Source organism: Mycteria americana, chromosome 19, assembly GCF_035582795.1.
Source record: "Mycteria americana isolate JAX WOST 10 ecotype Jacksonville Zoo and Gardens chromosome 19, USCA_MyAme_1.0, whole genome shotgun sequence".
NCBI lineage: Eukaryota > Metazoa > Chordata > Aves > Ciconiiformes > Ciconiidae > Mycteria > Mycteria americana.
Genome location: NC_134383.1, coordinates 4,505,614 through 4,521,791, shown reverse-complemented (window position 1 = coordinate 4,521,791; position 16,178 = coordinate 4,505,614). Strand labels below are relative to the sequence as shown.

General features: G+C 45.1%; 1 protein-coding gene and 1 long non-coding RNA gene across 2 annotated transcripts; one reads left to right on the top strand and one right to left on the bottom strand.

Moving 5' to 3' along the window:
* Positions 1-217: 217 nt before the first annotated feature.
* On the top strand, positions 218-6,555 carry LOC142418772 (uncharacterized). The gene is made up of 4 exons (XR_012778390.1): positions 218-502; positions 1,350-1,568; positions 3,493-3,658; positions 4,008-6,555. It is a non-coding gene; the product is annotated as an uncharacterized LOC142418772 (long non-coding RNA).
* On the bottom strand, positions 965-15,465 carry CRTAM (cytotoxic and regulatory T cell molecule). The gene is made up of 12 exons (XM_075521107.1): positions 15,417-15,465; positions 11,962-12,108; positions 9,175-9,327; positions 8,847-8,978; positions 5,611-5,781; positions 4,969-5,040; positions 4,772-4,837; positions 3,573-3,644; positions 2,958-3,062; positions 2,399-2,545; positions 1,931-2,014; positions 965-1,192 (listed from the first exon to the last, which is right to left on the bottom strand). The coding sequence occupies exons 1-12, from the start codon at positions 15,463-15,465 to the stop codon at positions 1,062-1,064; spliced, it is 1,329 nt and encodes a 442-aa protein (XP_075377222.1). The 3' UTR covers positions 965-1,061.
* Between the last annotated feature and the right edge of the window lie 713 nt (positions 15,466-16,178).

The window sequence follows — 16,178 nt, the reverse complement described above, 5'->3', positions numbered from 1 at the left end:
TTTCCGCCTAAAAAGGGAATTATTGCCAGCAGTGGCCTCAGCGGCTTTTATTTCATGCCGATTCCAAAACAGTTTTCAGCATTTTTCCTACTTCTAGTGAGAAATAGTCATCTCTAATGAGAAAAATAAATACAGCTTTCTGTTGTAATGCAAATTTCCTTTATTTTAGCAATTCAGTTTTATCTTTCTGCAGCAGAAAAGGTTCCCGGTGATGGCATCACGGGGCTCTGCAGACGTAATGTCTCGGCGCTTCTCCTAGCTTGCCCACCGGCAGGCAAGTGCCTTTGTCCCTGGATTTGGGGAGTCCCACACGTAACGCTGCCCTTCCGCTTCACCTTTGCCAACCCCTTGTTCGAAGACTGCCATGCTGTCAGTAACTCCCCTGGCAGCTTATGCCGTGTGGGAGACCGCACAGCAGTAGCTCCCAAATGGTTTCAGAGCCCCTTGCAGACCGGTGCTGATGCAGTCGTGCGCAGAGGAGAGCGATGGTATCATTGTACGGGTGAGAAACGGAGGCTGAAGCCCAAGCAAGGGGGACAACCTTTGGTTTTTTTAAACACCTTGGACATCAGGGTGTTTCCTGCTTGGTTAAATACAGCTGGATGTCCGGGTTTGGGGTCCGAATGAGATAACACAAGTCCCAGCTGGTTTGCACCTCCCAGGGTTTCCTGCTCAGTCCTGTGCTTGCAGAGGAGGTGGCCGAAGCATTACATTAATATCCTGGTATCCTGCGGTCCTCGGGGCTAATTGCATGTTCCCTTGCCAGGACTCTAACTGCTGATAGGACCTGAGGTGGGATCGATGAGTTCTATTTCTGGCAGTGGCTAATTAAATCCTCTGAGGATTACAGGTCAATCAGAGTGTTCATTGCTAATAGGTTTCCAGGAGCACTGGTCCCATCTACCCGTCCCACTGCTTCAGGAAAAGCAGTCCAAATTGGCTTTTGGATTGAGGGTAGCTGTTTGTACTTCTGCTCCTTGAAATCATATTGATATCTGAACGCTGTAATATAAATATCAGGAAACAGTGGTGTTTCTGCACGTTGTACAGATTTGCCATTGCTATACATTCGTTTCCTTTCCACATCCAAACAGTTCCTCACTTACTGCAATGTTTTTGTCTCTTGGGTTCTTCTGCGTTGTTTCCACATATCCTTCTGTTACATATTGCACGTTGGACTTCTGATTGACAACTGAAAGATAAACACACATTTATTACTGATTTTGTAAAGGAGGGGGGTACCTGCATGGTTTAAATATTTTGTGTTTAAAAATACTTGAAAAAGAAGGGAAGTTTTGAAAATATTTTGACGATAATTATGAGCCACTTTCTCTTTTAATGCCGTTTAGGTGCTGCAATAAACTCACGTTGAAAGCTGTCGGCAAAGTTCCCCCATTTTTGCCACGTGGGCTTATTCACCTGCCGAAAGCTGCCTTTGTTTAGGCAAAAGTCCAAGTGTGGAGCAGAAATAGCCCAGCTGAGGAGGCTGACAGACCTGTCTCCATCTGTAGTCACTGGCTGAGGACAGGACCGATGAAGCACCGGTGTTTTGTTGGTGGTGAAATCAGGTAAGAGCCATTCAGGACAGTTTAACAATAGTAGCATTCCTGGTACATACCACGCATATTGTTTTTAATAGTGTTTCAGTAGATTATATTTAGAAACTAGATAAATCCATTGTGATTATCCAGTCTAACCTATCAAATAAAAAGCAATGATTTTCATTTTGTATGGCTCTGCATCACTCTTGCTGAAGGTATAAATCTGTGGCGGACCTCTGGGTATGAAAGGGTTGGGTTTAGAATATTCAGGTTTAAAACATGCAATTTGCAAATATCTCTGTGTAGTAAGATTGACTGCAATCTGCTCTGGCTGCGGTCAGTGGCAATGCTCTAACAGGAGTTAGTTTATGTTGGTCAAAGCTTTTTACCGTGCCCGTTCGTCTCGTGGCCTGGACTGTCTTCATTAGATTTGGATTTGTAACTCTCCAGCGTCTGCTCTGAAACATCATTTTCTGCGCAGAAAACAAATGAAATTAATATGATGAGATTTTTCCATGACTCTTCCTCACTCTCTGTCTTGAGCATAAAAATCCTGAGAGACTAGTCATAAAATGGGGGTGCAATCATCCTGACCAATCTAAGAGATATGCTTAAGACAACAATTTCATTGGCTTTTGTGGCACATCGTGTCAGTTGAAGCGTGGCCTGAGGCCGTCAGTTTACAGGGACTCTTCGATAGATGTTTGCAAGAAGTCACAATCACTGTCTATGGGAGAAGAACATTTAATCGGTGGCTGGAGGAGCCGTGTCTCGTCTATGCTTAAAGGGCTCATTAGCTCTCCAGCCCCTCTGAATAAAGCAGCGTCAGCAGTTGCTCGGACAGGGCCATCACCCACCTCTCTTCCACACTCCATGAGCTTTTTTCAGCTTCCTCATAAAAAGCAGGACAATGATGAGCAGCATGAAAATCAGAACAGCCACCAAGATCGGCAGCAAGAGATTATTCTCCTTCTTTTTGATGCCTTCAGATTTCAGATCTTGCTCTGTAAAAGAGGCAGGTGTATGTTTGTGTTGTTAAATACCTTCCTGTGAGCTCTGGTAATTAAGACAGGAACGATATATCCTGGACCAAGCTAGACGAACATGGTGGGAGAGCAGAAGTCACCTTATTGGACTTAATTTTAGGATGTGAGGTCAAATTTTTTCTTCTTGTGTGAACAAGAACAACTGATTGAAATCAGTGGACTCGTGCTCTGGCACAACAAACAGTAAAATTTAGCTTTTTTCTAGATGATAAAAATGGTCATGTTTCTGTGGTCTCTCCCCAAGATTGCAAGCCAACGTTACCCTAGTGCACTGACAAAAGGTTTGGAGGTGGATATGCGGTCAGAGAGAACCAGCTTGGTGTAAGAAAGCTCATTGCATGTTTGGAAGCTGTCATTAGAGAGTTCGTACCGAAGGTGATGATGGAAACCGCAGTTACATTTTCACTTGATAGTGAGGCTTCTGTCCTGGAAAGTTCCTCTTCTGTGACATTGCCATTGAATGCTGTTTCAGTCCCTGGAGGAAGGGAAAGAAGAACAGTATTTCTCTGAAGGGCAAAGGGATGTTTAAGAAATGCATATTTTCCCAGCAGCTTTGAAGTCCAGGGCACCTGGTACTGCAGCAGAAAGGGACTTCTGGAGCCCTTGAATTAAAGCTCTGTGCTCGCTTCCTTAACGCTGTATTTTGTTTTAATCTGAAGACCACCTAAGCTTTATGAACAGAAAATCCTCAGAGTCTCTTACACATTGTTGAACTCAATGGTTCCCATTTACAGCCAAATTAAAACAAAGCTGAGCTTTGACTCTTTGGTCATTTTGGGGCTTTCCCTGTCCCTCGGTTTGCTTTGCTTGCTTGCAAAACCAGGAATGAGCATGTGTCCTTTTCCTTAAAGCAGGTATTTTTTCTGGTATTCATATCCCTGACCACTCTTTCACTGTCTTCACAGCTCACAGCATTGCTGTCACCCAGTGTGAGAATCCCTGTCCTTTGCCACCGCCACCCACGTCTGATGACGCAGGGTTGTACCATTGGGGACACGGTAACTCGACGAACCAGCCAGTTCTTCCTTTTCTGCAGCAGCTGGCGTTGCTTCGGACCCTGTGGAAACAGAGGTGAGCTCTGACTTTCTTAACACACGCAGACAATGTATCTTTGTATAATTAACATTGATTTGTAAGACTGAAATGATAATGTGTTCTGTGTCTACCAAAACTTTACGTTCATAAGAGATTTTCTTCCCTATCAGATATGTCAGCACACCTAGTGAAAGTCCTGTTAAAAGTCAAGCTTTCAATGTATGTTTATCAGCATCTGTACGAATTGTTTATCAACAGCTGTACGAATTGTTTATCAGGATGTAGCCATTCGGTGACATTTGTAATCACCGATGTAGCACTTTTAAACAAATATAAACAAAGAGTTCATGTATATCTAAACCAGCCAATTGATTTTTCACTGCAGGGCCTGTCACACTAAGCAGGCACATCTGCCCACCTTGGTGGGTTTTGGCCAACAGATTTGGGCAGTGGAGCTCTTAATTCTTCTGCTGGAAACAACTCCTCAGTTCAAGAACCGCAACCTGCAGCCTGCAATATGCGCAGATAACTGTTATTGCACAGTGCCACCTAGTGCAACTGTCCAGAGAAATCCCAGCCTGGCCTCCCACCGTGCTGCGATAGTGGTCTGGCTGCTGCAGCTAACGCTGATGTTCTTCTGCATCTGACGAGAGAGACTTTGCTTTCATGGCCGTAAAACCGAGGGCTCCCCGCACAAGCAAGGAAGGCTGTGTTTTATGTTACGCGCTTCTTTGTAACGTGGAATGTAACGCTGTTCTCGGTAGCATTTCTGTCCTGGTTTGGTAAATTTATGTAACTAAGACCAAACTTACAAGTAGATGTGACATCTGGTTGGAGGTTTTGCTGGGTTGGTGTTGATGCTGAGCTGGTAACTACTGGAGCCTCTGGTACTGCAGAAGGGACGGTTGGTTGTTCGGATCCTAAAGGAGCCCCCCAAACACAAGACAAAAATCAGAAGACACACTTTGCCATTGAACTCATCCTTGAAAAATGAAACCTGCCCTGTATGCTCCATGCCCCGGACTGTTTGGGTGCTCCATCTGATCAGTGGTTAGACTTACAGTCCTACCCTCCCACCTTCAGCTTCTCTGTCCTCTGAATATATTTAACGCTATGAAATCAGGGAAGAAATGAAAGTGAAACCCTTACCAGTATGCTGTGGGTAGCTTGGAGCGGAGGCTGTGCTGCTGTTCAGGTCTGACATTGCTGCGGTCACTGGGGAAAAAAACAAAGCAGTTCTGAAGGCTGTGCAAAATGTCCCTCAGTGCTGATGGCAACTGGTGATAGATGCTGTGTTTATCTGACCTGTGCGTTAATTGAAAAGAGGCCAAGCAGTTAATGCCTACCTGTAGATCGCTCGTTCTCAGAGACACGTGTATCCACCTCTAGCACAGCGGGTGCAGGTTTTGTTTTTGCCACTGAAAAAACCCAACAACAGTACAACTTTCAGAGCACTTCATAAGCATTTGTTGAATCAAGCAATCTAAGGATGAATGAAGTAAGAGTAATTAGATCCATCCTAAAGATGAGTAAATAGGCAGAAGGCAAACTCTACTCTGAGAATTATTAGGCAAGCAGCTTCAGTGTTAATTTACAATATTTACACCCTGCTAGCTTTCCAGGTGGATGTGTCTGATACACAGAAGACATGGGAAGCTCACAGCTTGTTGAGAACATAAATTTTGAGTTATCTTTAAAGCTTTAGGACAAACATCACCTGAATTCTAGCAGCAGCATTGGGGAACTGACGTGCCTGGGCTGCTGTGACTTAATGCTTAATGAATTTTAAGGTAGTTAAGAAGCAGGAAAAAGCCCCAAAATCTTAGTTTGGAGTAGTTCTTTTGCCCCAGGTAGCCCTCTCATTTAAAAACAGATTCCACACATGGGGCAGTAGACTATGGGCTTCAGCTTTGCATCTGCATCTGCATAACTTTCACCACTTCAGAGGGGTAAAATGGGATAGGCTCTGGCGAAGGAGCCGGCAGTACCCGTCTTAGGGAGGTCCTCAAACCGGAAAGACACCATCCGCTTCTCTTCTCTTAACGCTTGGTGGCGAATGATGCAGCTGGCTGTTGAATTGGGCCCATAGGCGAGGACTGTCAGCGTGCTGGTTGTGGTCCATTTCTTCCCATCAGCTTCTAACTTGTGCTTAGTGTCACCTATACACCCATTGGAAGAAAACATTTAAGTGCTTTCTAGTCAAGAGCAATTTAATGAAAAACCTTCCAGGCGCGATCTGCATTACTTTGCTGTGCTAAAGCAGCACCTGATTACTGTGCACAAGTGGTTCATTGTGTAAATGGATTACATGGGAGCCCAAAGGCAGCAAGGTCATGTTTTCTTCCTCGGCAGTTGTTTAAGTGCAGACCTCGCTGCACCTCCTGCGCTCAACCCAAAGCCTCTGCACGGTTTCATGACTCGCACGGGGAAATTCCCCTGCAGCGCCCTGTAGGACCGCGGCCAAATGTCCAAACACCCACTGGCACTTTTGGTCTTTACTGAATGGAATAAATTGCTTTGCTGCGTGCCACAGCCACGCAGGGCCCGCAGCGGGGAGCCTCGGGGCAAGGACCTGCCCTTTTGCAGCACAACCGAGATCTAAAAAAAGTTCTGATTCTGCTGTGTGATGTCCAAGGGCATTGAATTTGTGTCTTAGTAGCTGTGGATTTGTCACCCCAAAGGTAAAAAGATGTTGTTAAATTTGTATTGATGTGCAATTATTTACGTTCGCAATAAATAAACATTGGTACAACTCTATTGAATCCTGTACAAGTCCTCCATCATGCCTACAATGCAGGTTTGACTCTTCCCCTTTTGCAGCCGGGGGAAGTTAAATGCAAAGATTAATTGCCTTGCTGTAATGAATTAGAGCGCGCCATGTAACTTGTCTGATGTAGTTCCTAGTCCTCTAGGTAATACTGACTGCTACTCATTTATACGATATGGAAAAATAAAGATGTATTTCATGCGACACAAAGAGACGTGTTTGAATAGCTCTGGTGGAGAGGGAGCTTTTTCCAGATGTTTACCTTAAATGCCCACAGTGGCACAATAATTTCTACTGTCTGTTTATAATGTAGAGGTTCTCTGGAAACAAACTGATGCTTTCTCTTGATCTGTTACCCTTGGTAACACCATTATTTCTTAAATGAAAAAAATTTCTTGTTTCTAAATTAGCCTTTACAGATAACTTGCTGTATCACACAGACCAGTATTGCTCAACCCTCTTTTCTATTCCCAGCAGGGTCATGTAAGAGCTCAAAAGGATTTCAAAGTGTTTTTGCTAGGAAGGAAATAATCTTTGTCAGCAACAGCTCAGTAATTACAGCTGGTTCGCCCCTGCTGAGCCCTGGTGGGACTGAGGTGCTGCCAGTAATTAAGATGTATTAGCTATTTTGTAATTAGTATAAATATTTGCAGTAAGTGATTAAAGCTGAGAATGGAAGGGGGAGAAAGGAGTGCTGCTCAAAGACAGTCACCTGCAAAAAAAAAAAAAAAAAAAAAAAAAAAGGCAAGGCACATGCAGAAAGTTTGAGAAACGCTGAATGAGAACAGTTATTTTTTCCTTTCAAACATATTGTGTCTGCCACAAGCAGGCTGCCTGGTGAAATCGGCACCTCTTCATGCAAATATTCCTTCCTCTGAAAACCAGCCCCAGATGAAACCAGGCACCCAGCCCCAGCCCAGGCCCGGGGTGCTTGATTGCATTCCCAGTGCCCGTGGGGCGCGAGGGGGCAGGTGAGGCAGTTCTCCCTGCTGGGGCTTGCTCGAATGCCTGACTGGGTTAGTGCTGCAAAGGCAAGCAGGAGATAAAGGTAAGCATAGGTTTTTGTTGAAATAAGTGGAGAAACGCATGGTTGGCTTTATGTCTTGTGGGAGGTGTTCGTGTTTGAGTTGTGTTGTGTGATGTTATGAGTAATGTACTTTATCAGGCCAGAACTGAGGTTGTTTCAAGTTTAAGGAAACCCCTGTTTTTAGAGGAACGCCAGGAAAAATGTATGTAAAAACTTAGAGGTGATGTATTGCTTCCCTGAGCTCTTCATAACTTCACAGCTGGTATTCCCCCAAGCCCTTACAGTCACACGCAGCCCAGCTCTTCCCAAAGACGTGCAGGATTTTAGAACCTGCTTTTCCAAGACCCATGCGCTGCTCCGGAGCACCTTTCCCCCTGCAATCACAGATAGCTCTCTGCCCTGGCTTTCATGTGGCTCACTTAACCAGCTATGCTACTTCCCCTGAGTGCAATTCCTTTAAGCATAGGGCTTTATGCGGTTGCATTAATGCCCGTGCACCTGGCAGCCTGGATTTCTTTCTTTGGTCTCGATTTCTAGCTATATTCAGGCTAGCATGCTTCTCTGTTGTTTTCTAGAGCTCTTAGTTAAAAAAGGCATCGGCAGGGGGGGATTACAGGCTAAGCTTTGAATGCTTGATGATACAAAATACAAATAAGAGCTTGTTAATACATGAAAGAAATACATTTGCATCTATGGGTATTTTCCTCACACTTTGATACGGACGTGCTTTTCCTCTCCACTGTGCTATAGTTACAGCTAATAAGGTGGTTATTATTAGCACAAGGCCTTCAAAGCAGCTATTTATATAGTACACAAGTTAAACTGAGCTACGTGATGGCTCTGTTCCTCCTCCCGTGCGTCCACCCAGATGTGTGCAGACCTCTCACTGGGGAGAGCCTCACAGGGCGGCGTGGGCTGTGTTTCCTGAGCTCTCTTCTTGCTTCTGCTCGTGAGCTGCCTGGCTCTGAACAGATTAATGAGAGCGAAAGGCTGCTGGTCTGTGTGAGCTGCTCAGCAAAGCTGGGGAAAATCTGTCCTCTGGTCACAACGTGGAAATAGTTATCATGGATTTGTTAACATGACTTTATACTTGGGCTTTGAAAATTGTGCCTCCGGAGTTTTGGTTTCATTTTATCTCAGTGGAATTTCACTCCAGACTCTCACGGGATTTTGGTGCCAAGTGGTGTTGTTCTGCACTGAATGTAAGCACAGCAGATGAGCCCTCTCCCTTGCACAAACACTGGAATTTAGTGCTGACTTTTCTCCAAACCGGCACCGTGGGGACCAAAGTGTACTAAATGAGTGGAGGATGAGTGGTAGTCCCAGCTGATGTGTTGCAGAAGGTGTTTCACCCTCCAGTATTTTTAAACATGCCCAAGGCTGTTAAGAAGAAATTGTTAGTAATCAATCCGTGGTTCTTTAACACTTACCAGGGAGCTCTATCCCATTGTCCAACAGCCAGGTAATCCGGGGCTGTGGTTTACATCCTTGGGTATAGCAAGACAGTGTAATGCTTCTTTCTGTGTCTCGGGATACGTCCAGTACTGGATTAGAAGGAGCAGCTGCAGCAAGAAGATTTAGAATCAGTTATAGTACCTCTTTCTACTTGGCTTTATGAATGGCTGCATACATAGCATTATTTGGGGGGACTGATTTAAGACCAGGATTATCTTGTGTTAAGTACCGTACAATTGCATGCAAAAATGCAGGTCTGGATTTGAGGAGCTCCTCTGGAGCAAAGGAGGCGAAGGAACTTACCTAATACCTTAACAGTCTTGTTCTCGCTTTTGAACGGGATGCCGTAGTAGAAGCATTTATATACGCCTTCATCGTGCACCGTTACGTTAGACAGTTGGATGGATAATTCATCCTTTGAATAATGGGTAAGTTTGTACCTCTGATCTCTTAAAGCTGTAAGGAAAATAAAACCCAGCATGCTATGCGTGATGGTACATAAGAAGAAGACAGATAATCAAAGCGGTAATGAATGAGGATCGTTTTCTGTAATGCTTTTTTTAATACATCAACATTTGACGTAAGGGAGCAGTTCTAGCACAAAGCATTTCTAGCCGGTGCTGTGCTAGTACAGAGGCAGCAGTGAACTGCCGAAGGGGATGTGTGCTGCCGGCAGGGAAAATGTCATGCGTTTTCTTGCTTTTATTTTCAGAGGGTCTTGTTCCTGTGTTCCCAGGTATTATAGCAATTTGGGTTCTTTAAGTGTCTAGATGGATAAATATAAGTAAACATTGGGGTGTGAGGACATGATACATGGTCAGAAAAGTAATATGACCTTTGAATATAGAGTATAGGTGCATGAACTGAGGACCTTTCCCTTCCTCATTTGGGTGTATTTTGTGATATGTAAAGGAACGCTATGGTCAGCACACACCTCTTTATTAACTGCTTATTAATTGGCTGTTTCGCTTCTTCTATCCTTGCCTAATTACCTTGATTTTAATGGGACCATCTCCTAGGATATCTGTACTCTGCTGTACAGTCCCCTTTCTCTCTCTCGACTTTCTAGTCTTTGCTTCATTCCTCCTGCTGGTTGACCCACGGGAGTCCTCAGGGTCAGGCCAGCAAGTCACATGGACTTTTCCCACAATCACAGCACAGAAAGTGTAACTTTCTGCCCTTAAATTGAACTGAAACTGGGGTTGTGTATCAGTCATTAGGGAGAAAAAGACCTCCATAACTGTCTTTTTAATTTTTTAGCTGAGGTCTTGTAAAAATGCAGAGTTGGGAGAAAATCACAGCGGTACTATAATTTATGGTGATTAAATATTAAAGGATTTTGAAATCACCATGATGTAAGACTTGTAGCTAGCTTGTCATATTTTTAGCTACAATGAGACTGGAGGGAACTGATTCACGAAGTGGTTTATCGGAGAAGCAATGTGACAGAGATTCACAGTGGTGATTCAGAATAAAAAATGAAAATGCCCATGCGTAATGGTTTCTTGGTTTCTCTCTAAATGAGGACTGTTTTCTTCTGTGTTGTAAAAGGAAAAAAATTCAGTGTGTCTGACTTACCAAGGATCCAAAGGCTTTGCAAACTCTAGTCCTTGTGGGTGTTATATCATGTGTCTTACTGAAGAATAATTGTGGGATGTTGAAACTATGGGCTGAATTCTCAGGTGATTTAGTTCGCTCAGGTTAGAGTCTGCTCCTATAGATACCAGTGGATACGTTCTTTCCCTAACCTTATTAAACTGCTGTGTCAACTCAGCAAAACTTTAAGCATCAAAAGGGCTAGAGCCATTAAAAGATGGAGACGCCGTAGAGAACTCGCATAAATGAAGGGATTCTTGCTACTCTCATCTACCTCTATGGTGTAAAATACTGAGAACATACATATATGTCAAAAATAGAGATAACTGATGGAGAGGGGAATTCCTCCTAGGTCTTGCCGTTCTTGGGTGCGATTGGACTAATAGACTGCAACAGGAGAGAGGGACCCCTGCCATAGCCTGCTGTGGTTTTTGGAGGCCTGGATGTCAAAGCAGCACAGAGCAGATTGCAATAGTTCTGTTTCCCATATTGATTAGCTGTCGGTGGCTCAGCACTGAGTTTTTTTGGATCCCATTTGAATCTCATGGTTCATATGCATTGTACTGAACTCGGGATCCTGGAGTCCACAGGAAACAGTTCCTATTTGGATCCCATTTGAATCTAATGGTTCACATGCATTGTACTGAACTTGGGATCCTGGAGTCCACAGGAAGCAGTTCCTAATGTATACGTGTGAGTCATTAAAATTGCTAATGAACACTCATCCCACTTGCTCTTGTAACAGAGTAAATAGGAGCAACAGTTACTCACGACATTTTCCATTTAGAAATACTGGCAATACCTGTGGGAAATATTAGTGGGCTGGTTTGATGCAAGTGGCAAGACCTGGTGGCTGAGGTTCCTGTGCAGTTTCAATGGGAGTTGGGTACCCAATGTCATCTGGATAAACTGCAGTCTTTATTATCATTAAAGCCTAAAGGCTTTAACAAGCAGGGATGCTGACTAGGCACTGTACAAATGGAGAAGACTAAGGCAGTCCTCATCTTGCAGAGCTGTCAAATTTGGACCAACAAGAGGAGAGATAAGGACCAGAGAGGCATGAGGTGTCGAGAGTGGAAGGGAACACAATAATTGTAACTTTGGCTTTGTCGGCACATACTGGAAATCACTGCTTGTTTTCTAAAAGTTTTCTCACGATGCACTACATCGAATTCCCCAATAAGCAGAAGAGTACCCAGGGCTTTCAGGCATGTCCACTCCTGTCTCTCTTGTAAGGCAAGAGTGGGTTCTTGCGCTAATCTCTTGGTGCTGGTGGTAACTACAGTTCACTGCTAAAAGCTCTACTGCCAGACCACTCTTGTGGGGGTTTCCATTTCATCAGCTTCCTGCCAGAAAGGGGCTGAATGTGAAACCATCGCGAGTGGTTGGGTAGCAGGTGAGTCAGACTGGCCACGGGTGGGAGCCGGGAAAGCCCACTTCTGAGTGACCCTCCAGCCCCACGTGCAAAGTGCTGTATTCAGTTTTCACACTTACCCCGCTGGCTGTTCAGAAAAATTGCAAACCCGCGAGGGTTTAACCACTGCTGGGCAGAACGGTCGTCACTGCTGAGGGTGCAGCGGAGATTTAGGTCCTCTCCTTCCTTTAGAGTGATGGTTTCACTGCCAGCTCCTGGAAAATCCCCTGCGAGACACGAGGGGAAAAAACAAGTATTAAAATGTGACATGAAGTAAAGCGACAATGTTTTGCACAGACAAATATGTCAACTTTCTTTTTTCAAGGGTGTAAAGGTTTTTCTACATTAGGAAACTTGCCAGTGTGATTTTTTGCTGATATAAATAAATCGCAGTCATTAGATAGGTCACACAGTCACTAGGTAAGACTTGTACCAAAGGTTTGTGATCTTCACCTGCCAGCGCAACCAGATTTAGTTCTGGGATGTTATTCCACACAAGCCATTGAAGAATTCCCATTAAAAGCCATAGCAGACCCTTTTAATGCACGTTCTCCCTGTATCTTAACACGAACATTAATTTTCATTATTCCGTGTTCCATTCTGGAGCTGTTGAACCTGATTGAGCAGTGAATGATCAGCACCTCTGAAAAATGAGGCTTTTTTATTCAGAAAGTGTAATGCTGCAGCTGCTTTGAACTGGCTTGAAACTTCTTTCCCAGGCAGGATCCGCAAACCCGGCCCTGCACTGGTTACTAAAATGAGATTTCATTCTCTCTCCTCCCTGTTCATTTTACAGACAGGCAGTAAACTGTGGTTTTCTCTCCAGACATTCTAAGATATATAATACACTTTGTGAAAATATTTGATGACCTGGAATGAATTGCCTTCTCCAGAAAAAAGCATGCCCTGGAGAAATTACTAAGAGCAGTGCCTGGGTCAGAGTTAAGTAAATAGGCAGTAAGAGGGTTTTATTCTTCATTCCTGTTTTGTGTATTTTGATTTTATTTTCTGGGTAGCTGTTTGCTGCAAGTTCCTGCTGCATACATGAGCACTGCGGTTTGGGGAAATGAATCTTTCTGGGCTTCAGGAAAGCTTTTCATTTTCTTAAAAACATTTTAAAATATACCAGAAATGAAGCTATCGTGGGGCATTCTTGCTGGACCTGATCTTTTATCACTAAAATCAGAGGAAGGACTTGTCTCCCTGTAAGACAGTAGTTTCCCATGGGGGGGATCCCATGCCTCACCCTTGAGTTGAGCACACATGGCATTTCCTGGGCCAGAGGTGGCACGGAAAAACGGTCCATGATGTAGCTTGGGGCTTCACAAATAGCAAATACACCATGGACTTTTTCTCTTCCTTCACTAACTAATCTTTGAACCCTATAAGCCTATAGAAGAGAATTCCTTGTAATATCTCAGTATTTTTACTTCTGAATTCGTAAGTATAATGTATGCTGCTTTAGCTAAGGAGAAGCTGTGCAATACAGATCTGCTGTCTGTCCTTACTGCTCGGTGCCAGGAGACGCCACAGGCCGGGTTCAACCGAATCGCTGGACACCGGTGAAGCCCTGTTGAAATTAGAGTGCCATATGAAACCATCACATATGGCACATCAGTGCCTTTGGCTTATATTTCCTCTTGATTCCACCTCCATTTCCTAGGGTTAGTGTCTCCGCTGGTTTCTCAGGGCTTGTGCCACATGGGGCTCATTTGCAGCGGAGCGGTAGAAGAGGAAAACTTCCTTGCGTGAGTTCCACTTGTGAAGACCTGTGTCAGGAGGTGCACGTTGTTAAGGTAGCACAGAGGGCCCTGTCTGTGGTTTTCCACAGGGCCCTTCTGCATTTTTTCGTAGTGACGGTTTCCTGTCGCTAACAGCAGTGTGGGGTCTTTCAAGTCGCACCTTTTGAGGTGAGAGCAGCAAGACTGAACAAGAAAAGGTGGGGGTGTTGCTTGCTTTTCTAAAACAGAAAAAAACAGCCCCCAGAACACAGCATATATGTAATTTCCATGAGAGACCACAGCTCCATTCAGACCATGACTCACAGGTCAAATTTCTGTCCTTGTGTAGGGGGCAATTTGATGTGGCTGTGGTCTTCAAGCCACTGTAGCCCACCACAGTACAGTCACTGGGGCATGGGAGATGCTCCCATGCCAGCTCCAGAGGACAGTGGTTCTTGTACCCTGTGGATCCCAGGTGCCCCAGCTACCTGGAAAAATTAGTCTGGCATCAAATACAGTGCTATATCCCCCTTCTTGGCAAGAAAGGACAACAATTTCTTGCTAGAAACTGCAGGATGCAGCTGAGCAGAATGGTTCATGCCTCTGGTTGCTGTTATTTTAGCCATCAGAAAATGCACAGAGAACTTGTTGCGGTGATATGCACTCAATGCGTCATTTCAGATTTATCTTTAAAACTGTAGCCTATAGAGACATCCTGTTTAATGAGTTCTTTTTGACGTGTGGCTGCCAACCTGTGAGTGGGAGTCTGAATTAATTCTGATGGCCAAGAGCAGCTGGCGGTCAGCAGGTACAAGTTCATCGTGCAGGAGTCTGTGGCAATATTGGGGGAAGAGGGGTTGTACGCTCGGAGCGGAAGCCGCCGATTTGGAGCAGGTCTAAAGGGCTCGGCAAGTGCTAGTTCAGCTACAACATAACTGACATCTCCTTAAGGCCTGGCTTCTGTTAAACACAATCGGCGGTAATAAAATACCCTAAGCGTACGGTATTACAGAATGTTTTGTCGCTGTTTAGACACTGAGATTTGATGTGTTCTCTGTTAACAATACCTTTGTGCGTGAGAGTTTTAGCAAAGTGTCAGCAATCGCACTGCTACGGTTTCTGCCCCAGCATTTGTTAAGAAGGGAGAGGGAGTGTTGCTTCGGCCAGCACCGGGCTCGTGCGTGCGTTCCTCCTGCAAGGGTCAGGAGTGAAGCTTGCAAGAATCCTGAGCTGTAGATAGCCATCCTGCTGCTTTCCTTACTTAAATCTTTCCCTATTTGACATGGTCAAATATGAATCTCTCATACTCTCCTGTGTATGAAAGACAGGAGATTAGCAAAGTAGGCATAAGCTACATCCTCTAGTAAGAGTAAGGAGATTGAGCATTAAAAGTGCTTTTCATTTTCAAAGTACTTTGCAAGTGATTTCTAAATTATTCTGACTTCTTATATTAGCCTCTTTTCACGCAATACATGAACAAATGCATACACAGATATCCAAGGCATGGAAAGTACGCAGTGGTCCACTGTCCAAATTTAAGGGAGAATCTTTCGATTTCCCAGTGCTTTGCCATCTCAAGCACGCCGCCAGCTGCTAGGAGGTGCACTGGTCCCCTCCATACGGGGTTTAGGAGTCAGCTGGAATTCAGCACCGGCATGCTTTGGAAAATGGGTGACAATACGGCATTGTCAACAAGAAAACAACAACAGCAAAGCTGCCTTGAGCGTGGTGTGCTGAAACTCTGGAAATCGAGTTCTGCAAGCTGGACTGCTCGCAAAGGGGAGAGATCGTGTGAGACAAGGCGTATCGCTTACCTTGCATCAGGAACAGAGCTGCGACGTGTAGCACCCGGGTGAAAGTCATCTTGCTGTGTGGGCGCCGGCGGTCTGTGCTGGCTTCCTCTCTCTGCCGGGGCCGCTGTGCAGCCGGTCCCTTTTCAGCACAGGGGGAGCGGATTTACCATGACTTCATCACGGCCGGGGTCTCTGCCTCCTTTCCTTCTCTCTGGTGTTCCGCTCTCTTCTCCCCCCATCTCACGTTTCCTATGTGTTGGTGACTGCTGAGAAATCGGTGACCTCACAGGTCCCTAAAATGAAAGTGGTGGGCGGCAGGACTGGGGGTGCTTCGCCTTGCACCCCCTCCAGCTCCGTCTTGCTCAGCATCCGTGGGGGGGGAGAGATGTACACGGGGGGAAGCAGGTGAAGGTTAAGAGAGGCGTGGGCCTGGGGTAACCCCACCGGGGACCCCTGCTGCAGTGATCCTACAGGTGCACTGCCTGCAGGATTTAATTCCCCAGGATGGGGAGGCCCTCGGGAAGGCAGAGCGTATTTGGTGGACACCGCTGTAGTGCAGTAATTGGCAAGGTTGCTTAAATCCCTGGAAAAACAGTCTTGCATCACTCTGCGTCTTGTACCGCCGCATGCACGGGAGGTTTGCATTGCTCTGCTTGCAGGGATCCTGGCAAAACAAATTTAACGAGAGAAAGGTAATTCACTGCGTGCGGTTTGTGGCTGTCCGGGGAATGAAGGGTATTGGTGAGGTGGTTGTGAAAGGTTCACTGGGCACTGAAGCACGGG

Coding starts and splice junctions, on each gene's coding strand:
- CRTAM (XM_075521107.1), bottom strand. CDS start 15,465: ATGACTTTCACCCGGGTGCTACACGTCGCAGCTCTGTTCCTGATGCAA. Junction 12,109..15,416: donor AGCTCTGTTCCTGATGCAAG/GTAAGCGATACG, acceptor CGTGTCTCGCAG/GGGATTTTCCAGGAGCTGGC. Junction 4,838..4,968: donor TGAGAACGAGCGATCTACAG/GTAGGCATTAAC, acceptor TTTTTTCCCCAG/TGACCGCAGCAATGTCAGAC.